The sequence below is a fragment of the Ochotona curzoniae genome, unplaced genomic scaffold (assembly GCF_017591425.1).
Source record: "Ochotona curzoniae isolate NIBS_2020 unplaced genomic scaffold, NIBS_Ocur_1.0 contig_46, whole genome shotgun sequence".
NCBI lineage: Eukaryota > Metazoa > Chordata > Mammalia > Lagomorpha > Ochotonidae > Ochotona > Ochotona curzoniae.
Window position 1 is genome coordinate 892,557 of NW_024466340.1, and position 22,987 is coordinate 915,543.

General features: G+C 47.7%; 2 protein-coding genes across 6 annotated transcripts in view; one reads left to right on the plus strand and one right to left on the minus strand.

Moving 5' to 3' along the window:
- TAOK3 (TAO kinase 3) overlaps nucleotides 1-11,592 on the plus strand; it is a 154,276-nt gene extending 142,684 nt beyond the window's left edge. For all 4 annotated transcript variants that reach the window (XM_040986914.1, XM_040986913.1, XM_040986912.1 and 1 more), the window contains 4 exons: nucleotides 2,513-2,752; nucleotides 4,419-4,631; nucleotides 9,961-10,143; nucleotides 11,125-11,592. In XM_040986914.1, the coding sequence (XP_040842848.1) occupies nucleotides 2,513-2,752; nucleotides 4,419-4,631; nucleotides 9,961-10,143; nucleotides 11,125-11,286 (798 nt within the window). In that variant the 3' untranslated portion in view covers nucleotides 11,287-11,592. The remainder of the gene's footprint in view (nucleotides 1-2,512; nucleotides 2,753-4,418; nucleotides 4,632-9,960; nucleotides 10,144-11,124) is intronic.
- Nucleotides 11,593-15,137: 3,545 nt separating this feature from the next.
- PEBP1 (phosphatidylethanolamine binding protein 1) lies at nucleotides 15,138-20,815 on the minus strand. Of its 2 annotated transcripts, none has more exons than XM_040986917.1 (4): nucleotides 20,555-20,815; nucleotides 19,135-19,248; nucleotides 17,992-18,088; nucleotides 15,138-15,842 (listed from the first exon to the last, which is right to left on the minus strand). In XM_040986917.1, exons 1-4 carry the CDS (start codon nucleotides 20,687-20,689, stop codon nucleotides 15,625-15,627), a joined length of 564 nt encoding a protein of 187 aa, XP_040842851.1. In that variant the 5' UTR covers nucleotides 20,690-20,815; the 3' UTR covers nucleotides 15,138-15,624. The 2 variants fall into 2 exon arrangements, with proteins under 2 accessions (XP_040842851.1, XP_040842850.1); XM_040986916.1 differs by having other exon boundaries at nucleotides 17,992-18,092; nucleotides 19,139-19,248; nucleotides 20,555-20,814.
- Nucleotides 20,816-22,987: the final 2,172 nt, after the last annotated feature.

Consider the following 22,987-nt stretch of genomic DNA (forward strand, 5'->3'; position numbering starts at 1 on the left):
AGTTACAGAGCTATGGGCAGCTTAGACTTAGCAGTTTGAACTTCTCAATTCAGGAAAATATAAATGTATGGATGCTCAGTGTTGTGCCTCCTGGAATTCTTCAATCAAAAATGATGTAATGGCCTAGGACCAGGGCATGTGCCTATTTAAAGGACTTTCTTTGACTCCGGTTGGTTTGGGAAAGCTCTCATCTATGGCTCACTGTCGTTATGGTGCCACCTAGAGGCCAGTCAGTTACTGATGTTTAAATGAAGACATTTGATGGTGCAGATGAAGAGGAAGAAAAGGTGAAGAGGAGAAAAAAGCACAGAGATTAGAGAGATGTTATAGGAAATTACCCTTTATTCTGTAAGACAAGCTTAAAATCTTTTTTATGTTTTAGATATTTTTGCTCTAGAAAATAAGTTCCAATGAGGGGGGTATGCTGTTTTATTGCTTTGTACCAAGTACCTTCGGGCCCAACACATAGTAAGTGCTCAACAAGTTTTTAAATAAATTAGTAAATGAATGAATGATTATGAACTGTGCTCTTGTATCAAATGTTGTTCATATAAAAGGACTTTCTTCAAAGGAACAAAGGACCCAAATATGCAACATACCCACAGGTCACACCAAGATATTAATGCTGATGTTTTCTGTGAAAACAAGTGACACTTTTTCTCTCATAGAGGATGCCGTTGGAGAAGAGAGGTGCCTCATTGCTCTAGTTCCACCAAAAACATGGATTTTAGTGTAGAAATGAAGGACTATCTCATAAAATGCAGTAGCAGTGATACAGCACCGATAGGAGAACTCGGGCACCTGTCAGACATTTCAGCATCAGTAGATTGCATTTCTTACACCCCCCCCCCCCCGTTCTCTTTTAGTCTGCTTGCTCCCTATCCCAGTTTCCTGTGATCCTCAATGCGCAGAGAGCAGCAGACTGCTATATTTACAGTCTGATAAGCCGCACAGCCCCAAGCTACTGCAGAAAGGAATGAGTTCTGACTCCCCATCCCCAGTGCCTACAACAGAAAATAGGTTGACCCAGGTTAAGCCACCTGTCAACTTCAGTCATCAGTGAGCCAAGTATGGATTTGTACCTTAACAAATGTCTGTAAACTTCCTGTTCGAATATTAGCAAGTTGCTCGTGTCATGATTTACACTTTTTCGTACATAAAGGACATAATTCAGCTCTCTGTATATAGTAACAATTTCAAATAGGTGAATGAAATAACTCTCACCCAATTTCCCGTTTTTATTTCTACTTTATCTCCCTTCTCCCACCCCCACCACACTGACAACAAGAACAAAAGAGATGGAAGGACAAACGTTAATAGAACGAAAAACAAAACAAAACGAAAAACAGAGGAATAGATTCTGGAAGTGGTCAGATAGGCTATAATAGAAAAGATGAAAGGGGAAAGATCTTGTATGCTTTTTCTTATCATGCATTAAATACTGAGATCTTCAAAAATAGGTATTTGGGTCCACAGCTGTGGTGTAGCTAGTTAAACCAATGCCTGCCGGGTTTGCATCCAGTATGGGCTCCAGTTCATGTCCTAGCTGCTCCACTTCTGATCCAGCTCCCTGCTAAATAACACCTGGAAAGAAACAAAAGATGGCCCAAATGTTTGGAGCCTTGCACTCATTTTGAGGGGAGACCTAGAAGAAGCTCCTGTCTGCTGACTTTGGCCTGGCGCACCCCTGGCTTGTTGCAGCCTTTTGGGAAGTAAACCAGTGGATAGAAAAAATCTCTGTCCCTTTATTTGCTCCTTTCTCTCTGTCTGTTTCAGCTTTTCATATAGATAAATAAATCTTTTGAAAAATTGATAATTGTTATATTTTTAAAAATGTTTTTAGTTATTTAGTTCAGAGGAGGAAACAGCGTTTCCAAATGTCTGAATTGGAAACAGCGTTTCCAAATGTCTGACCAGAAATAAGCTGGTCCAAAGCTGGAAGCAGGGGCCATGCATTGTCTTACATGTGCGTGGTGGAAACATAGGTACAAGCAGAGAATTTCTCATAAACTAAAGGACATGGCACTATCAGCTTAATTCAGTTTTTCAACTTTGATTGCATATGAATCACCTAGAGAACACTTAAAACATTACCATCAGGTCCCCTCCCCAGATGCTTATATCAACTTCAGATTTTGGGAGTGGAGCATCTTTTCTGTTCAAACAACTTCCTCTCATGACTTGAATGGGCAGACAGAGGTTTCACAGAAGAAACATTAAGACATAAACATAGCACATCACCTAATTAGGGTAAACAGAGAGACCAGGTAGAATTGATCCTGTTTTATAGAAAGCTTAGTGGTGATTGCTAGGAACGTGCCCATCTGATGAGTGGAGGACCCTAGAGAGAACCTAAGCCTCCAGAGATTGTGATTCTAATTCCCCAAGCCATGCTGCCACACACTCCTGGCTGCACTAACAGAGACAGCAGTGCCGTCCCTCGCCACCCCGTGTTGCATTCCTTCTACTTCCTCCCCACTCATGCCCATTTGTCTTCTGTTCCTGAATGCAGGAACTCAACAAGAAGAGGACCCAGAAGGAGATGGAGCACGCCATGCTGATCCGGCACGACGAGTCCACCCGAGAACTGGAGTACAGGCAGCTGCACACATTACAGAAGCTACGCATGGATCTGATCCGTTTACAGCACCAGACTGAGCTGGAAAACCAGCTGGAGTACAATAAGAGGCGAGAAAGGGAACTGCACAGAAAGCATGTCATGGAACTTCGGCAACAGCCGAAAAACTTAAAGGTGAGAGACACGACAAGTATTACCCTCTTTGTGCCCAGGATGGACCTGGATGGGATCGTCACTTCTTCCTCCGCTGGCAAGACTGCCAGAGTCACCTGGGTAACGTCTCCAAGTCACACCCGCTGGATCAGAATCCGCAGGGAGAAAGGCCAAGAGTCAGCATTTGGCGAGTCTCCGAGGAGGAGCTGCTGACCAAGCTGCCTTGGGGACCACTGCACCTCACCATCTCTGGCTTGTCCTCTCTCTGAGTCCTTCCCGAGCTGCTGCCTGGAAGGAAACGAGAGAGTTCTATTGGTAGTAGCTGCCTTGAGTGCTGCTTTCCCTTCTGGGAGGGTTCTGCAGCCAGATCCCAGCATAGCAGGAAAGAGTGCTTTATTAGGGATATCTGTCACAAGCATGGGACAGGGGACCTCAATCTGCAGGTACCAGACATTTCTCCCCCTGCGTGGAGGAATGTTCCTGTATGGAGGAACGCCCTTGGCCCACACTGCCTCAGACTGATTCTAGATGGCTGGCTACTATATAACAAGTTCTGTGTACTAAGCCATTGCTACATGCCAAGGAGGACATTGTCTGTTTTGGCACAGTGAGGAAGTCAACCTTAATCATACTGGGCATGCTTCTGTGCCTTCCAGACAGGGATTTCCAAGCTGTCTCAATAGGAATCTCTGGTTTTAAGATGTCTGTATCTTTAGTGGAAAGGCAGATGGCAGAGAGAAGGAGAGACAGAAAGATCTTCCATCTGCTGGCTCACTTCCTACATGAAGCCAGGAGTGAGAAGCCTCCCCTTGGGCCTCCATGCCTGTGCAGGGTCCCAAGGCTTTGAGCCATCATCCCTGCTCTCTTAGGCCATAAAGCAGGTAGCTGGATGAGAAGTGGAGCAGCCAGAACACAAATGTCCAAATGGGATGCAGGTGCTTGCAGGTGGAGGGTTAGCCAGTTGAGCCACCAGGCCAGCCCCATGAGGCCCTCTATTATCACAAGTCCTGTGAGTGTCCTAGAAAGCAGATGTGACCAGACAAGCTGAAGGAGCGCCTTCTGGTCTTACTCGTCTGCTCTAGCTTTTCCTCGACAAAAACGCACACTTGACATTGCTTCATGCAAGCACAGCCTCCTCATGGGGAAGAGAAAGAAATTCAAAATCACCTTTTATTTTTTCTCCTCCTTTGTGCTAAAACCCAGTGTAAATGGGTTTGGATGTGAAGTACTATCCAGGTGTTGTCTTGTATTGATTTGCCAGGAAAACATTGTCAGCCAGAGCAGTGGGAGCTAGTTGATATGATGGCAGCCCCCTTCTCACGCGGACATGGCAAAGAAAAGGAAAAAAGAAAACCCCAAACAATATCAGATGCTAAAGACTTTGACTAGGAAACCATGAAAATCATTACCAACCTTGTGACAGGCTGGGCATTATAATATCCCACAGTCTGCTCAAAGCTGTCTTTCCCTGTTGCAATCTGTTTTATCTCTGAAACCATTTGAAAATGCAGCTTTAACATAAAGCATCAGTTGGGTTAACTTTTGATCCATGTTCATTATCACCGCCTAGTTTTGTGGGTCACTGAACTAACAGTGCACTCAGCACTTGCATTGTATCGTTACAATAGGAGACTTTCTGTACTTGCTAATGTGTCTTTATGTTTCCTTTGTCACTTTTTCCACACAGGCCATGGAAATGCAAATTAAAAAACAGTTTCAGGACACTTGCAAAGTACAGACCAAACAGTATAAAGCACTCAAGAATCACCAGTTGGAAGTTACTCCAAAGAATGAGCACAAAACAATCTTAAAGACATTGAAAGATGAGCAGACAAGAAAACTTGCCATTTTGGCAGAGCAGTATGAACAGAGTATAAATGAAATGATGGCCTCTCAAGCGGTAAGTGGTTAGGTTCGGGGCCATGGCTGCAAGAGCTTTGGGAATCAAGGAAATTCAAGCTCCAGCCTTTTGTTCCCAGGATACTTCTTGCATACATTTAGGATGTCCGTGTTTTTCTGCTCGAAGGATGGAGGAAATGACATCGCTTCACAGAGCCAAGCCTACGTGGATACCTGCTGGAGTGGTGTCTGTGAGATGGAATTCAAGGAATGGTGTGCCAGCTAAGACCCATGGTGCATAGGGACCCTGAGGGCGAGCTGCTGTAGCTGCCACAAATAAGATCATGTGTCCATTCATCAAAGGCTTACCGGCTGCCAGTCCCAAACAAACAAGGCACAGTTCTGGTCCTCACTGAGCTCCCAGTCGAGTGAGAAAGCTAGACAGACACATGTATTCATCTCATAAGGTTTTGCTAAGCATTTGAGATCAGCTCTGTGCTGGCTTAGAGAGAGTGGAGAGCTAGACAGACACGTGGTCTCTGCCCTCACTCTGGGCAGTCAAAACAGGTCAGATAATTAAGCAGTACTAAAAAAGCATAGTAAGAGATAAGCTATTATTGCTTAGTTAAAGTGGGAGGTGCTGGGCAATATGGGCAACAAGAAGGGGTAATTCCTCTAATCTAAGGATGGTTCTCCAGTGGAAGCCAAGGAAATGAAGGAATCCATTTTGGTAAACAGATTGCTTGGAAGTGGGACCACGACACACAAATGTCCAAAAAGTGGAAAGCATGTATCTGGAGACAGAGTGGGCATGAGTCCAGAGTTCAAGGGCAAAAATCATGGGAATCCAAGAGAGAGGTCCCAAAGGTCTTGGGCAACCGGAGTTGGGAGCCCTGTGGAAATTCAAGATTTCACAGGGAGACAAGCCTTAAAGAATAATAGAGTTGACCATGCAGGGCAAAAGAGGAAAAGCTTTTCCTAGCAGGATATACAGTTCATCACAGAGATTCCAAAACCTGATAGAACATGGCATGTTAGAGAAACAAGTGGTTGCTGTGGCAGGAGTATAGAATCCACGTGTAAGGGAAACTGGTAGTTAACCATTTCTCAGGAGTCCAGAAAGCTAGGAGTGTGGACATTGTTATGTAAACAGTGACTAGTCGTTGAAGCCTGTTCTGTTTTAAGGATTCTACATAAGGATTCTATTTGTGTTACAGCAAGATACTGGCAATAATGTGGCAAACAAAGGTAACAAGACTGTTAGGAAGCTATTCTAACAGTCCAGAGGAAAAGGGACGGGGACCTGGGCTGACGGCATGCTGGGCAGATGGTGAGAACAGAGTGACCAAAGTGAGAGGTAGGTTTGACAATAGAGTGGGATCGTTTTAGCAAGATAGAAACATGAACGGAAGAGCAGTTGAGTGCACATGGAGGTAACTGGCAAAGTAGCAGACATGGTATCTGAGCTGTGTGGGTATCCAAGATGAGAGGTACAGGTCTGGAACGCTGCAGCTCAGAAGGGATGTCAAGAATGAAGACAAAAAGACCTCATGGCTAATTGAGGACAGCTGTCACTTGTTGGTAAGGGTAAGAGATGTCCTGCTAGGAACAGGAAATTGTTCTAGAAAAACAATTGAAGAATTAAGGAATCTGATGGGCACCAGCATCTGAGGGCTGAGTCAAGGAAGACAAATAATCAAAAACATGAGAGAGGAAACAGAGCATGCCTCAGAAGCCTAAATGAAAGGTTCAATTGGTGATTTCAAATGTAACAGGGACCGTGGGCTCTGGTAGTGTATTTTTTGCCATTGTAAGTCATGGAATGGAGAGGTGGGAATGGGAGCTATCACAGTGCATCGAGAGCAATTGCACAGTGAGAGAGGACCTGTACATGAATCTGCTTTCCCCAGGCCCTTGTCAGTGAAGGGAGAGAAGGAAGGCTACAGCAAGAGGACAAGACAAGAAAAGGAAGACTTTTTCCTTGGGAGAGGCTTACACACATTCTTAGAGGAAGGGAGCAGGTGCACTCCAGGCAGCCAGCATTTGTGGAGTGTGTACACCGTGTCCCAGGCATCCCAGGATATTGTGGTGAATAAGATTGCCACCTATCATGTCTTCTTGGGACCTATAGAAGAATGAAGGAAACAAATCTTGAAAAATTATGCCCCATCTACTGTCAGAGCAAGTGCAAAGTGCCAACAGGATGAAAAGCAGAGTTAACCCGGCCTGGAGAATTGGGAGAAGTCTCTCTGACATGCTTGTTTAGGTTGAGAAATTCCATGTGTAAAGACGAGAAGCCAGCGGCACTTTTGAAGAATTCTGAGAAACCCGTTGTATTTGGAATGTAGAGAATCGGGAGGAGACCAACATGAGGCTAAGCCTTGGGGTGCACAGGGATCGGGTCCTGTCAGGACCTACAGGTTTGGATGTGGCTTTTATCCTAGAAAAGCAATGGGAAGTCACTCAAGAGTATTAGTATTCATCAGGGGCCTGACATGAGGTTTGTATTTTTGAACATCATTCGATGTCAAATGGAGAATGGCCTGGAAGGTGATGGCAAGGCCATAAGGAAGTCATTTATGAAGATGCTGGGCATGAGAGTTTGATTGAGATGAATGTAGAGTTGAGAGCATTTTGAGCATGGAGAACCAGGTATTAAAGATGATTCCCACTTCCCAGATTTGAGCAAAATGATAGGCGATGGTGCCATTTGCCTATATGTTAACATATGAAGTGGAACGGATTGGGAAAATGGGAAGGGGAAAATGATGGGTTAGTGTTGGTGCTATTGAGCTTGAGGGCCTGGGAAACATCCAGGTGATGATGTCACCAGGGGACTCGCTAAGCTAGTCTGGACCTCAGGAGGGGAGTCGAAAATAGAGATACAAGTGAGGGATTGAACAGAACATAAAGGAGGTTGCTGAGGAAGACAGGTCGGAGAAGCAGGGCTCGGGACAAAGCCCCGAGGAATGACACATTTATTTGGATCTAGGTAAGTATAGACTAGCTGCAAAGCAGCCTCCAGTGTGGGGAGGCAAACACCAATCAGGAATACAATCTCAGAAGACAAAAGGAAAAGATTTCAAAAAAAGATGGATTCATCAAGCATTCCAGCTGCTGGGAGGTCCAGGAAAATAAACAGCACTCCATCAGGGACATCAGAGCCTTGTGTGAGAGCATCCTAAGGAGTGGGATGGGGTCAGAGTGAGTGCAAGGGGAGGGGTGCAGAAAGAGAGGTCCCAGGTAAGGAGAGGGGCCCCGAAAGCTGATGGAGGCCAGAGGTGGGTGCTTGTTCTTTGTGTTTTCAGCTTCTGCAGCAATGCCTGCCTACAGCAAGTGTTCGATGAACGTTGTTCTGTCAGAGCGGAAAGAATGGGGTCAAGATCATGGGCTCCTGGTTGCCCATGAGAGGGGAATGCCAGAGAGTTGAAAGTATGCGTGCGATCACTGTAGATGTCCCGTAACGACTGCTTGCTTCCCACATGCCGGGCGCTGTTTCATGCGTTTTACAAATGTGATTTCATTTTTGTGAAACCCTTTTCAGGTACTGTTTAAAAACTCAGCGTGTTAACCCTGCTTTATCTCTAAGGAAGCAGGTTTATGGAGATAAAGCCTCTTGCTTGGGGCAGTAGGCAAATTTGGCTCATCACAGGGTCAGCTGTGTCAGCTACTGTAGTGTACAAGCATCTACTGACAGTCTCTAAGGGATGAGTGTGTCTGTGCCCTGGAAAACTTTACTTGGCAGCTGACCAGACTTGAGTGCCAGGCTGTGCCACCCACACTGCAGAGACAGCCACATGGCTACTGGCAGGACAGCTTAGATTTGAACCTATTTGCAAAGGAGCCTGTGTGTCTTGGCTCTTGACCGCTACTACATTTTGATGCTTCTGTCACATCCTTTTCTTCAGTCTAATCCACCTGAAGAGACAAACATGGTATTTACCTAAACCTTATGCTACATTGTGACAAATTTGGTATGTGTAGCTTTAAGTGATGGATACTGAGTTCTAGAACATCCTCTGATTCCTAGCACTGGGACTTTTATATTTCAAGCTAGCATGTTGTCACAGTAGTTATTAAGGTTTTTAATACAATACTAGAAATTTCTGTTTAAATGGAGATATTTCAGCATCTAACCTGCACGCGGGATGAACTGCTCACCCAGTTATTCAAGGCTTATAAGAAAGAACAAAACTTTTGCTTCCTATACTGGCAAGGAACCCTCCAGATCCAGAAGGAATCCAGAATAAGCCCAACTGAAAGCCAAGAAGCTCTTGGACATTGGCCTGTAGACCTGTTTCTGACACAGGCTCACTGTCATCGTGTCTGGCATCTCTGAGATTTCTCACTAGGGAAATGAGAAGAGAGCCGTCTTTCCTTTCTCGTGGGTTTTGACGAGACCTGGCCAGGGTTAATGTTAGGAGTACCTTGGAAATACCACTGTGTACCTTACGTCCCTTGTTTCTGCAGTCTATTTCTCTGGAAGCACCAGAGAAGACTCCATGCAAATAACTTGCTAAAACTATTCTAAGGATGTTTCAAAAAGTAGTTTCTCAAGATATTGAGATAAATTCTTCATTGTCACTAAGAATAAGAAGGAAAATAGGTGTCTTGGCACAGTGGGCCATATGGAAGCATGCACATAAATTCAGAGTGTGATTGGTTAACCAGGGGCCCATTACTGTCTAAGAAAAATAAACAAACCTGGGATGGGGGTGGGGTGGGAGTGAGCATCCTCCCTAAACAATCCCGCTAAAGATGCACACCCTGTAAGGCAGTCAAGGAGACCTTGTGTTGGGGAGAGATTTTAAACCACTTGGCTTTTAGCTGAGCTGGCTAGCAAGATAGTGTATATTCTCAACAACTGGGCTCAACATTACTTGATGAAAGAGTATAAGAATGTTGGATTCTCTGCCCTTTTTTTTTTTTTGAGCTAAGTATGTCTGAAGCTATCTAAGTAAGGAAACAGTCTGTGAAATGCAAATAATGGTAACAACCATTTATCGTATCCCTTGCATCCATGAAGAAGTGTATCTAGAATTTTATGTGAATCCTTTCATTTAGTTCTTACACAAATCCTAGACGAGAGGAGCTATTGTTGTTGACAAGGGGTCAGGGGGAGATAGAAGATGACATCTTAAATGAACCGTGAGTTAGGATTCAAGCTCAGGAGTCTACATCCAAAGCCCACAGGCATGTAACTGTCCTGACACCTGCTGCTCTGGTTTCAGGTCATGCTCATGAGAATGTGTTCCTACAACTCTGTAGCCCCATTGGGCAGACTTCACTGTTCCACTTCCTCGCTCTGAATGTACCCAGGGCATCTCCCGGTGGTGAGCAAGTGCTGCAGGCGAGGGGTGTGTGACAGTGTGTATCTTCTGTACCCACAGTTACGGCTTGACGAGGCCCAAGAAGCAGAATGCCAGGCCTTGAGGCTACAGCTCCAGCAGGAAATGGAGCTGCTCAACGCCTACCAGAGCAAAATCAAGATGCAAACAGAGGCACAACATGAACGGGAGCTCCAGAAGCTAGAGCAGAGGGTGTCTCTGCGCAGAGCACATCTTGAACAGAAGGTAGGACCGGGTTACTGCAGGTCCATGCCGTGGGGCCTGGGGGCGGGGCGTGTGGAACAGGGAGCTGCCCATTCGTGGAGCCCTCTGTGTTTGCAGGGGGGTGAAGCCAGACATCTTCACTTCATATGTTCTTTAGAGTCCCAGAGTTCCTGAGCAGTAGACATCCATCCTACAGGCCAGAACACAAAGGCTCTGCATGGTTATCTGCTAAGTCTGATCCCAGAGCCCATGCCTTTCTGCCTCTTTGCTGTGGACTCCTCACCCTTCCCAACCCTCTGGCTGGCAGATAGGCCATGTAGAAGGTACTGCCCATGGATGATGACAGGTCACTAAATGGTATGAAGAAGCCAAATGGGCGCGTGCCTTTTTAGTTACTTTGAAACCACAAGAAATCGTGAGTAGGGCTGATTTTTAAAAAGTTAGAATGAAAACAGGCTGATAGTGCTGTGCATAACCAATCCTTATTGTGCTAGATGTTCTCAGGAATGTGAACTAGAAAAAGGCCTCAGAAAGCAACCCAACGCTGTTCAGCATTTATTTGCTTACTCAGTTATTAGCACTTCTTTCCAGTAGCTTCCTGAAGGCAGTGTAGAAACTATTTTCCCAGCTCCTGTTCTAGAACTAAATTACTAATGACCCAGGAGGCACACGGCTCTCTGTGGGCACGCAGCACCGTCTAATTGTGTGTGAGTGCCTTTTCACTCCTCCCGAGCTTCTCCTGATGAAACAGCATGTTGACCTAGATCAGCACAGCTGCTCGCCTGGCTCAGATGGCACTGCCGGCCCCAGGGAGGCCCCAGCATCTCTGGCTTGTGAGAAAGTTTCAGATAGAATGAATTAGATACGCCTATCACAGGACTACCCTCGTCTTCTTTGGCCTGGTTTATTCTTGGTGTGTGTGTGTGTGTGTGTGTGTGTGTGTGTGTGTCCACTTGTTGGGAGATCCACCCCCTGAAGAACCACTTGTTGTGCTGATTCCAGATTGAAGAGGAGCTGGCTGCCCTTCAGAAGGAACGCAGCGAGAGGATAAAGTACCTACTGGAAAGGCAAGAGCGAGAGATTGAAACTTTTGACATGGAAAGCCTCAGAATGGGATTTGGGAATTTGGTTACGTTAGATTTTCCTAAGGAGGACTATAGATGAGATTAAATTTTTTTTTTTTTGCCATTTACAAAAAAAAAAAAAAGAAAAAAGAAAAAAAAAGAAAGCTGAAAAAAATTCAGACCCTGCAAAACCACATTCCCCATTTGAACGGGCGTTGCTCTCAACTCCTCTCTCTCTCTCTCTCTTACTGACATCGTGTCGGACTAGTGCCTGTTTATTCTTACTCCATCAGGGGCCCCCTTCCTCCCCCGTGTCCACTTTCAGTGCTGGCCAAAACCCGGCCATCTCTTCTACTCATAGTACACGTCACAGTATGGATGTGGTTCAAAAATGTTTCAGTGAAAACTCTGGAGACAGTTTTAACAAAACCAATAAACAACAACAACAAAAAAGTGGATGTATATTGCTTTAAGCAATCACTCATCACCACCAATCTGTGAAAGTAAAGCAAAAAAATAAATAAATAAGAATAAAAATAATAATAATAAATGCCAAGGGGGAGAGAGACACAATAGCCGCAGCCTTACACCTTAACTAGCTGCTGCATTATTTTATTTTATTTTATTTTTTTGGTATTTATTCATCAGGAATTAAAAAAAAAACAAAGTTTTATTAAAGATTGAAAATTTGATACATTTTACAGAAACTAATTGTGATGTACATATCAGTGGTGACATATTATTACTTTTTTGGGGCTGGGGTGGGTGGGTGGGGTGAAGAGATCTTGTGATTTTTAAGAACCTGCTGGCAAGAGTTTAACTTGTCTTCAGCATATTCTGATTGTATCATAATCATTTTCTGCTGTTGCAGAGGATGTGAATACACTTAAGGAGCTCACAGAATCCCAGTAGCACAAATTGGGCTTTGGCAAATCGTGTATTTTGTGTATAGAAGGAATTTAAGGAGAGGTATTACTTATTTTCATATTGTATTTTAACTGTTTCTCTGATCAAAATTTTTTTACTTCCTCCTCCTGTTCCTCCCCACCCCTCCTTTTTCCAATTCAGTATTTGGAGTTCCACACTGTCTCTCAGTCAGATGATCTTGATCTTGATTTTCCCTCCCACCCCTTTCCTGAGTCCCATATCTTGGTCATAAATATTGCATTATTCACACTTTCAAACCGTGTATTTTCTTACAATAAAAAATGATGAAAAAAAAAAGGCTTTACTTCTTTTGCATGCACTTTAAAAAGAAAAAAAAAAGACATTTTTCAGGTTCCAAGGAAGAGCATGATAACTGTCAGAGCTTTTAATTATATTTGTAAATAAAAGTGTTCATCACACCGCCTTGCTGTGTTCTTGTAGCAGGTTTCCCTTCCAGGTGCACCAGTTACCGATGCCGAGGGACAGCCACCCTCCCTGGCCTCGGCTGCTCCGAGAAGATCCTCTCCCAGGTAAAGCTGCGTCTCCAGAGTTCTTGTGCAGGGCTGGAGACTGTAGCACTGCCGAACGTGGCCACAGGGCCCCCTGCGCCTGGCTGCCTTTAAGAGACAAAAAGCATACAGATGTTTACACATATACACACGCTCACACACACACATATGCTCGCATGCACACACATACTTCATGCCCACTCACTGTGTGCAAGCAGCCCCCCCGGCCGAGAAGCCGGGCACCCTGCGAGAAAAGCAGGCCAGAGAGAAAGCATCAGAAACCAGATATCTGAATGGATGCCACGGATAATTTGTTTTTGTTAGAATAATCTTCTATGCCTGACCATAAGAGAGCAGAAAATAGAACTTGTAGCTTCTGATTGTGGGCTCAGGACAATCTCGGGAAGTCTCTCGTTCTTAAGGATCTAAGTCCTGGACCTGAAGAAATTGCTCTGTGGCAGGGTCACCTGAAGGTCACTCTCGCATCCCGCAGGATGGGCAGCTGTGACACTCCATGTTCACTATGAGCAGAAAGGGACGGTCCTAAAACCACAACAGTTACCAACAAGGGCAAACACAGCCACGAAGCCTGTGTCAGGGATCACCATCCAGTTTCCTGAGCAGCTCACAGTGGAGTCTCCTATGATTTATATCTAAAAACAATATTAGGAAGGGGATAAAACTATCGGGCGGGGGGGCGGGAAGGACAAAGTATCTAAGAAAACCAGGCCAAGTGGTAGGGTGGGGCCTGAAGAGAAAGCTGGGCGGTTCCGGGGCACATATCCCAAACGGACAGTCCGTCTACGGTGAAGCAGAAAAACAACCTGGGGTCTGCTTCGTCCACCTCGGTGTGGTCAGCAGACAAATGTAGAAATTCCCTGACGTCGGTGAGGTCACAGGTGCTGTCCTTATCAAGGTCCTCTCTGTCCCAGTCTGGACTCAGTCAATAGTGCTTGACTAAGAAGGACCTTGACGCCGCAAGAACGAGGTGCTAGCGGCAGTTCCTGGGAGCTGCAGTCATCCAGTTGCAGGGTTGTATGAGAAATGTGAGGCCCTTGAGTTCACCAACCTCCCTGAGGACCTGCTTCTCTGTCTACTGAAAATGAGTATTCCTGGACAGATACCTGAACGCCATATAGCCCTCTGGCTTTTAGTTGTTTTGTCATAGAAATGACGACATTTGCATGCACACTCTTTAATGATCTGCTTTAGCAAAACAGTCTCTTTCCTCCAACTGATGAAAACGAGACAGAATACACAACTACCTTAGGATACCAGGAAATTAAAGCAGTTGGATTGTGGGATGAGCTGCACAGGAACGACAGTGAAATAAAACCATTCATTATGTTGATCAGGCTCTGTGGTAGATCCATATAAAATGGGCTAAGTGGTATATTTTATAAAAATGTGAGGGGACTTCAAAACGTTTGTGGGAATGGAAGTAGAATTTTGTGTGGCAAAAATTGTTGAAACCTGTTTTTTCTCTTACCTGAATTTCCCATGAACTTTTGGGAGAACCTGTCGTGTGTGCAAAACAGCATGCTTCAATGCCATTTTGAAAGTGGGAGTACTGCTCACCAAGGAAGCAGATAGCGTATCCAAGTAGCACCTTAGCGAGGACTGCATGGCGCTTCCTTTCAGCCTGCTGAAACGCCTCTATAGTCTGTTGGGTTTTCTCAGGGAAGAAGTTCTCGGTGTCCTAGGCGGGTGCAGTTGCCCAACCACTCGGGCCATCTTCTGAGCTTCTCCCAGGTCACAGGCAGGGAGCAGAAAGGACTTGGACTGACACCCGTATTGGATGCCGGCATCACAGACAGCAACTGGCTCCAACTAGGGACCTGTGTATTCAAAGGAAGTCTGCATTCCCTACACTGAAAACCCCCTTTAGCAGTCCTCCAGTGGAGGGTCATTGAGCTCCCACTGACAGAAGAGACAAACATCAACGAAAATACCAGACACTCCTATTTTTAAATTACCATCGCAATGTTGCCACACATGGGTATAAGGAAGGAGTCCTGGCCAGTGGAATTACCCAGGGAGAGAACCAGGGAAAGGAAGCTCTGTAAAGAACTCTCAAAAGAAAAAAAAAAATCCTAAATAATTTTTTAACCTATCTGCCTCTGTCTCCTACAGGTTTCTCAAGCAGAGGGCTGCCATGAGCAGGCTTGGAGGCTCAGGCCTACCTTGGGGGCCCTCCTCTGTCAGTCCAGACCACAGGAAGGCACATCTGCACAGACCCCTGCCTCCTGCTCGTAGGGGACTGCTTCTGGCTAACACCTTGGGACAGTGACAGAGGCACCTTTCTGGGCCTGCACCTGACACAGCAGGTGAGTGTTTAGCCAGCTTCTTCCACACACCAGGGCCAGCTGATAGGGAGCCCCTGTAAGAAGCAAGCATCAAGAAGTGACCTGAAATTTTGAATGGCACTTCCTGCTGCAGGTTCGTGGCACAGGGAGAAGGTGCTCAGGGAAAGGGGCTAAACCCTAGACCCCAATAAGGAAAGAACAGCCAGAGGTTCAGATTGTTCACCAGGTCTTTATTTTCATTCAACTATAGGCAAACAGCTGAGTTAACACAGCGGGAAGCAACTCCAGATCACCTTCCTTACACGATGAATTGCGATCAACTGAACAGGCCCTGACTATGTCACACCCCTGACACAAGTCACCTGTGCCTGCTGCTCATTTAAACACAGCCATGCCCAACAACAGTGGAGGAGCAGAGCAGGGGCTGATGGCCGTGTGGCCCTTGCTGGGCACACCTGAGACCCAAGCCTCTGGCTGTCTCAGGATGGGCTGGCGTGCAGAATGCAGACTCTTTATTACAGAACCAAAACATCCCCCATAACAGAGTTCAGATGAGACCAAAATACAATGTGGAGCAAGTGACTAGTCTAGAATCACGACGGACAGGCAGCAAGAAGTGACCCAGCACAGCTGGCTGACTGCTCAGGTTGGGGAGGGAGCGGGGAAGAGGGGCCTCGGGATGCTCTGAGCTTCACCCTACTTCCCAGACAGCTGCTCATACAGCTTGGGCACGTAGTCATCCCACTCAGCCTGGTAACAAGAGCCGGCGACCGGCGTCCCCAGCTGATACTTTTTGCGGAAGGATGCCACCTTGAACTTGCCGCGGTGGTCTCCAGAGCGGTTGCTGAGAATGGGCTCGTCGCACTTGAGCGGCCCATCCTGCTCGTAAACCAGCCAGACGTAGCGGTGGAGGCCTGTGGGGAGAGGCAGAAGGCAGATAAAGATGTGGCGGATAGTTGCTTGCTTCTTAAGTACCCTGGGAATTTAGTTGCCACTACAGGAGTGGCAGTTTGTTTTTGCACAGCACTGAAGGCAGCTGCATCCGAGCCTGGGAAGCCTGGCTTTGAGTCTCCACTCTGGACTCTGCCTTCCTGCTGCTGTGCACCCTGGCAGGCAGCAGGGGCCTGAGTCTTCACCCCCACAACAGAGACCCAGATGGAGCTCCTGGCTCCTGGCTCTGACCTGACGCAGCCCCAGCTGCTGTAGGTGTTTTCAGGGAAAATCTGCAGATCGGAGTTCTGTGTCTTTCTAATTTTCAAATAGAAATTTTATTGAAGGAATGATTTTAATTAATTAGGTTTATTTATTTATTTTTGGAAGGCAGTTATAGAGACAAGGGGAGAAGGAGAAAATGAATCTTCTACCCACTGGTTCATTATCCAAACGCCCACAATGGCAGAAAGCCAGACGCTGCTCCTGCCGGGTCTCCCACGTCAGTGCAGGGTCCAAGCACTTTGGCCCAGGGTGCTGGTGCCATAGGCAGAATCTTAGCCTACTACGGGCCACATCTCAAATGAAATGATAAAAATAAACACATTTGCTGCGAGGCAAATAAGGAAGTCTCCAAGCCATCCAGAGAACTGCCGAGCGACTCCCGGGACCCGGCAGCTTATTCGACTCGTGTGTATTTATCTCAGAGAAACGGAGACACACCTGTGCACAAATACACCCCATAGCCAAATATTGGGGAAACCCAACGCCCACTGGGAGGCAACCTCAGGGTATCTACACCGGTGGGTGGACTACTTAGCTACCCAAAGGAATGCATGACAGACACAAGCAATCACTGATACAGACAGACCCTGAAAACAGCCTCTCCGTGTACAAACAAGAACAGCCAAAGACATAGATGCAGAGGCAAAGGCAAACAGGTGGCTCTGAGGGACATGGGGACCAAGGCCCCACAAAGAACCTTCTGGGGTGGACTGGACCTGACTGGGGTGGACATTTACCCTCTGGACCCTTCTGATCTGTGCATTTTATTATGAATAAATGACAGCCTACTAGAGGAAAAAGGAAAAAGCAAAATGAAAGGATGGAATTACTTAAGGCTCTCTTAATGAGAACAGAGTTCCGACTCAAGAGAACTGCTGTATTCTCACGTGGCTAACTCCCATAATGAAAGTACCTAAATTGGTAACTGCCCTAGAGAACTTCATGGATTTCTGGGAAGCCTGTGCCTTCTGTCTCCCTTAGAGGGATGCAAGAGCCAGCCCGGGTCGGGAAAGCTTCTGCATCTCCAGCTGCAAGCCAAGTTCATGACCAGCAGTCCTTGCCAGGGACATCCTTGTACCTTCAGGACAGCGTGGACAAAAGCTAGTACTCTGCCACACTTCACCCACCTCGAGCTCCTTGTACCTGCAGACATCGTGTGAGGTAGGACAGATGAGAACAAACTGTGTCTCACCATCAGCGTGGGCAGTACTTGCCCACGCTACACAGCCTCAATACGGCAGCCTCTCTCTGCCTGCCTACACGTGCTCACAGCTTGCATAAGCCACATGCCACATGCCACAGCAGCAGGTACACGCGACTCTACTCCAGTCCTGCAAGCCTTCGCAAGAGACCAAGCTAAGTCTTCAAGAGCAGAGGGTGAAGCTATGAGGAGACACAGAGGCAATTTTTTCCATAATGGATTGGGAATCCATGGTCATCACGGGGACATTTCAAGGAATAAGGAACTCCGGGCCATTGAAGGGCAAAGGCCAACTATGCAACAAATGGGGGTGTTCGCCTCCCTCACCCTACAGCAGCCCCCCCAGAAGGCTGCCCTGAGCAGCTTGGGCAGTGTAACATCCTCATCAAAGTCCCCGCTTCCTACAGGTTGTTGGCCCTGAGCCCCTTCTGCAAGGGGTCCAGCTGAGGTACCAGCACACCCACAGGGGCTAACTCGACCCTGGGCGCTGAGTATACCTGGGCAGCCAATTGCCCTGGTAGTGAGCAAGCCACCTGGCATCCAGCAGGGGAGGGCTTCTCACAACCCAGACGGTGACAGGTAGCCATGTGGGTCAATCCGCGCTGACGCCTTGCCCCCTTGCCCTGGCCCCAGCAGCCTTTACTGACCTGTGCCCTTGGGAGGCCCGGAGCCCACGTAATCCGAGAGGACGGTGCCACTGCTGATGTCGTTGCCTTTCATGTTGACTACCAGAAAGTGGTGCCACTCCCTGTGTGGAGGAACGTGGACAGTCTGTTAGTACATGCTGTGACAGCACTGGGTTCCTATGCTGCTGGTGCAGGGGTGCCAGGCACGTGACCCCTGGGGCAGGTACCCCCAAGAACACAGATACCAAGCTGGGATGCCTGCATCCCATATATCACAGTGTCTGGGTTCGATTCCTAGCTCCCAGTGCGAGTTTCCTGCTAGTGCAGACCCCAGCGGATACTGGGGGGGGATCAGTGGCGGTGGGGGGGAGATGCCTCAGCCTTTTGGGCCCCTGCTCCCCATGTGGGAGACCTTATGAAGTTCCTGGCTTGGGTTCCAGCCTCCTCCCAGCTGCTGTGGGGCATTTGGGGGAGTGAAATAGACATGGAGAGAACTCTAGGTGTGTTTAAAGAAATGTAGAAACTTGAAATTACAAGATGAATATAAGCTTACTTTGGTAACAAAAAAGTCTGGAATCCAGGCATAGGCTTTTCATTAGGGAAAAAAAAATTTTAATTCATGAAAAATGCAAATTATGAAAAAAAAACTATGCATAGATTCCAAAAATATTTTACACCAATAAAAAAAAAAAACCTTCCACTGCCTTAGCAGGTGCCTGGAGAACAAAGGAGGCAGCCAACGCTGCTGGTGAAGGGCCCGAGAGCAAATCCTGGAGGCTCTGCGGGCCTGTGTCCCCCGCATGGCCGCTCCCCTTGGCAACTGCACTGCAGCATGAAAACAGCTTCAGGCCAGGTTCGCACCAGCAACTGTGGCTGTGCTCTGGTGACACGGATGCTGACACACCAATTTCTCATCATTTCACCCATGACGAAGCCGTCCTCTTCTTGAATTCTTAGCTCACGGTGCCACACACACAGACACCAGACGGACGTGTGGTTCTTGAATGGTTTTCAGACTTCTGCACCAGGAACACATGGTGCTAGCTGAGCAGAGGTGCCAACACCTCATACCAGGCCCCTTCCCGACATCCAGTCAAAGGCATGCACCACGCTGGTCCTGTGTGAATGCCTCTCACTGCCCTCCCAAATGCCCCCCACTTCAACTTGCCTGTATTTGGGGTCCTTCCTGCTGGGCGCATCAGGGTCTGTCAGGACCAAGGTGTACAGTTTTCCTGAATCAAGCCCATCCCAAGCAATGCTGGTGGGCCTGTTCTTAACCTGCAGAAAAGAACCAGTTCCCAATAGATCAGAGATGCTCCAGATGGGGCCAGCACTGGGGTGCAGTGGGTTAAGCTGCCAGTATCAGACAGCTATCCTGCTAGGAGATGTCTGGTTCTAGTCCCAGCTGTTATGATTCCAATCCAGTTCCCCCACTCATGTTCCTGAGAGATCTTCAGGTGATGGAAAGAAATGCTGAAGAAACCAATATTCCTTGTTTGACTTTGAAAACAGACAAGATTATTAAAGTCATCAACAGGCCAGAGATTGGCATTTTATAGACATTATTGATGTTAGTCTCAACAGCATCATGGGGCCAGTCTCCCTGCATGTCACTACTGGAAAAGAGGTGGGATCAGGAGCCCAACTTGGGGGGCATAGCACATTAACCCTCTGCCTTTAGTGACTTGTGTCCCATATGGATACAGAGTACAAGTTCAAGTCCCAGCAGCTCCACATCTGGTCCATCTCCCTGTTAATGCACCTTGGGAAATCAGCAGCAGATGGCCCAAGTCCTTGGGGTCCCTGCACCCATGTAGGAGACTCCAAGGAAGCTCTGGGTTCCTGGTTTCAGCCTGGCCCCGCCTCCGCCAGTGCCACCTTTTGGGGAGTGAACCAGTGGATGATTCAAACAAACTTTTTTTTTGGTTAAACTTCAGCCTTGGCATTAAGTCCTCTTTTTTTTCTTTTTACTTCTGAATGTCAAGGTCTCCGGATTGGGCGATGGCCTGGGACCTGCTCTGCTGAAACTGGCCTTCACCGGACATGAAACTGAGCAGAAAGCAAGGCCGCCAAGGATGGGGGAAGAGAGGTGGGCACGGCGGTTGAGAAAAGGGCAGCTAACGCCGCCTGCCTCTAACCTGGACCCTTCCGAGGTAAACATTCAAAATAATCAACTTCGCAAAACGTTCCAAAAACAGTGAGCCCTGGGGAAGTGCAGGCACAGCGCCGCCCGGGGCCGGGTCACCAGGAAGCACAAAGGACTTGGAAGCATCTCCCTTCCACACTTGGCAGCCTCGGGCCTGCAGAGTCCGGAACCAAAACAGCAGGAGAGGCCTTTGTCCTCGAGTCCGCCCCCGCTTGCAAAACGCACTCAGCTTCGCGCCCGGCTGCCAAAACCAAGGAGAGGCCGCCGCCCGCGGGTCACCCACGCCACACCGCGCCGCGCCACGAGCTCGCAGCTGCCTCGGGGTCCATTTCGGCTGCAGGATTGCCCCCCGCCCCAGAACCCTTTCCGCTTCGCGTAGTCCCCTGCCCTCCCACACCCCACGGCGTGCACCAGCCTCCTTAGGCGCCCTGCGCTAACCTGGGTGGGCGTCAGCACCTTGCCCAGCTCGTCCACCACCACACCGCCATAGGTGACCTGCAGCGGGTGCTGCGGCCGCTCCTCCACCTCCTGCAGGCTCAAGGGCCCGGACCACTTGCTGAGATCAACGGGCATGGCGGGGCCGAGTGGCGCGGTCAGGCCGAGGAGGACGAGCGGCGCAGGCCAGGCGAGGTGCGGGAGCTCGCTCAGCCTCCAAACCGTCCGGCAAACTGGCGCCGAGGCGTGTGTGCGGACGGCGACCCCGTGCGAGCCGCAGCCCCGCCCCCCGCCAGCTCCTCCAATCACCCGCGGGTCCAGGTCCCCCTCTGCGCTCCCATTGGTCGAGTCCGGGGCGCCTCGCGCTGGGCCTGTGAGGCGACGCCGTGAGAGGAACGCCATGGCTTCCTCACGGGTTTTGTGTGTGACATTTTCGGCCTCCATGCTGCACTTTCCAAAACTCGGAGATGGTAAGATTTTGCCTTTCTCTGGCGGCTTGCTGACAAAACGAGCCTAATTTTTCACCACAGTATTCTCCTGCGTACTGACCAGCGGTAGCTCTCCTTCCGCCGGTCATGAAAAAGTGTCCAAGGTTTTCATTTCTTACCTCAAAATGATACAAGTTAAATGCAGAAAATGTAGAGGGAAAAAAAAAAATAAGGGGAAGAAAAAAAATCCCCGTATCTCTGAGCTATCATGGGTGTGGATAATTTTGTTCCTTTGATCACCTCAAATAAGTTGTAAGGATATTTGTATCTTAAACATACGTTTCTGTTTATTATTCTGCCTTGCACGTACCCACAGACACATTCCACAAATCTGTTCTTACTAGAGATTTACTGCCATTTTTATTTGTCCCTTTTACAAATATCGCTGAAATGAACACCCGTGTACTTAGGAGGACAGCTTTAGAAAGGTCTTGAAAATAGGGATTACAAGAAACCCTTGTGCATAGCTTTCAGAATTGTTTTGTACCCAAATAAGTTTTTGTTCCATTTTCCATGAACTTTTAAAATACTCTTATCTGTGCTTTAAAAAAAAAAAAAAGGTTTATTTGTTTTTATTGGAAAGGCAGATTTACAGAGATGAGACAGAGAGGAAGATTTTCCATCCTGATTCACTCCCCAAATGACCACAACAACCAGAGCTGAGCCAATCCAAAGCCAGAAGCCAGGAGCCTCTTCTGGGTCTCCCACCTGGGTGCAGAGTCCCAAGGCTTTGAGCCATTCTCTGCTCCTTTTCCAGCAGGAAGCTGGATGGGAAGTGGAGCAACCAAGATGCGAACAGGCAGCTGGATAGGCTCTCAGCACTTGCAGGGCGAGGATTGTCCAGGAGAACCATCATGCCAGCCCCATCTTACCTGTACTTAAACGTGTGCATCTCACCTCTTCCTAAAGTGCTTTCCTGTATCCTTGCCCTAACCATGGGGATATTCCTGCCCCTGGCTTCCTTAACCTTCCCTCGTCTGGCCTGTGTCCACTCCCTCCCTGCCACTCCTCTTCCCCAACACTCAGGACCACACAGTGCAAATGTAACCTTCATGAAGGTCCCCTCTCTGGTTTACTGCTCATGTCCCTAGCACCAGACACACTTGACACCTCGTGTTGTCACTGCCATCAGGATTCCACAAACTTAACTGAGTTCCTGTGAAATTCACCTGCTGATAAAGTGGCACTTTCTAATAAAATTGTACATTCAGAAAAGAATATTTCAAGGCCTGGTGTGATGTCTGATGGCTAAATCCTCACCTTGCAAAAACCAGCATCCCTTATGGCCACCGACTCATGTCCAGGCAGCTCCATTCCCATCCAGCTCCCTGTTTATGTCCTGGGAAAGCAGTAGAAGACAGCCCAAAGCCTTGGGACTCTATATCTGTGTGGGAGACCTGGAAGACACTCCTGACTCCTGGCTTTGGGTTAGCTCAGCTTCAGCTATTGCAGCTACTTGGGGAGTAAATCATCAGACAGAAGATCTGCTCTGTCTCTCCTCTTCTCTGTATATCTGACTTTCCAGGAAAAATAAATAAATCTTTAAAATAAAAAGCTGTTTCACCTGTTGGTCCAATAATGACAGCACTTCCTTCATTAGCCCTGGAGAAAACTGCACACTCATAAAATGCTTGTGAATGAGTAGCTAGCTTACCATAGTTGTGTGTTCAAAAGTATAACTAACTAATTGCTCCAGGAGGTGGTGAGAACGGATTGAAGCTGGTCTCTGGGGCCCAGTACATGCCCATGCTGGAAGCTTGAGGTGGAGGAACAGGGGTGCACTAACTGGATTTCATACCAGCTGCTAACTGCAGCTTCCTGCCCAGGCAGGCCCTGGGAGGCAGTAGGTGTGGCTTGAGGGATTAGGTTTCTGCCACCATGTGGGGACTGGACTGAGTTCCCAGCTTCAACCCCTAGCCAGGCATTTGGGGAATGAACCCGCAGATGG

Bases quoted from the DNA above. Each gene is read 5' to 3' on its own strand.
- PEBP1 (XM_040986917.1), bottom strand. From the start codon at position 20,689: ATGCCCGTTGATCTCAGCAAGTGGTCCGGGCCCTTGAGCCTGCAGGAG. The intron at 19,249-20,554 runs GTTAGCGCAGGG...TCTTTTCTGCAG, and splicing joins AGGTGCTGACGCCCACCCAG to GTTAAGAACAGGCCCACCAG. The intron at 18,089-19,134 runs GTTGAAGTGGGG...CCACACAGGGAG, and splicing joins AGGACCCCAAATACAGGCAA to TGGCACCACTTTCTGGTAGT.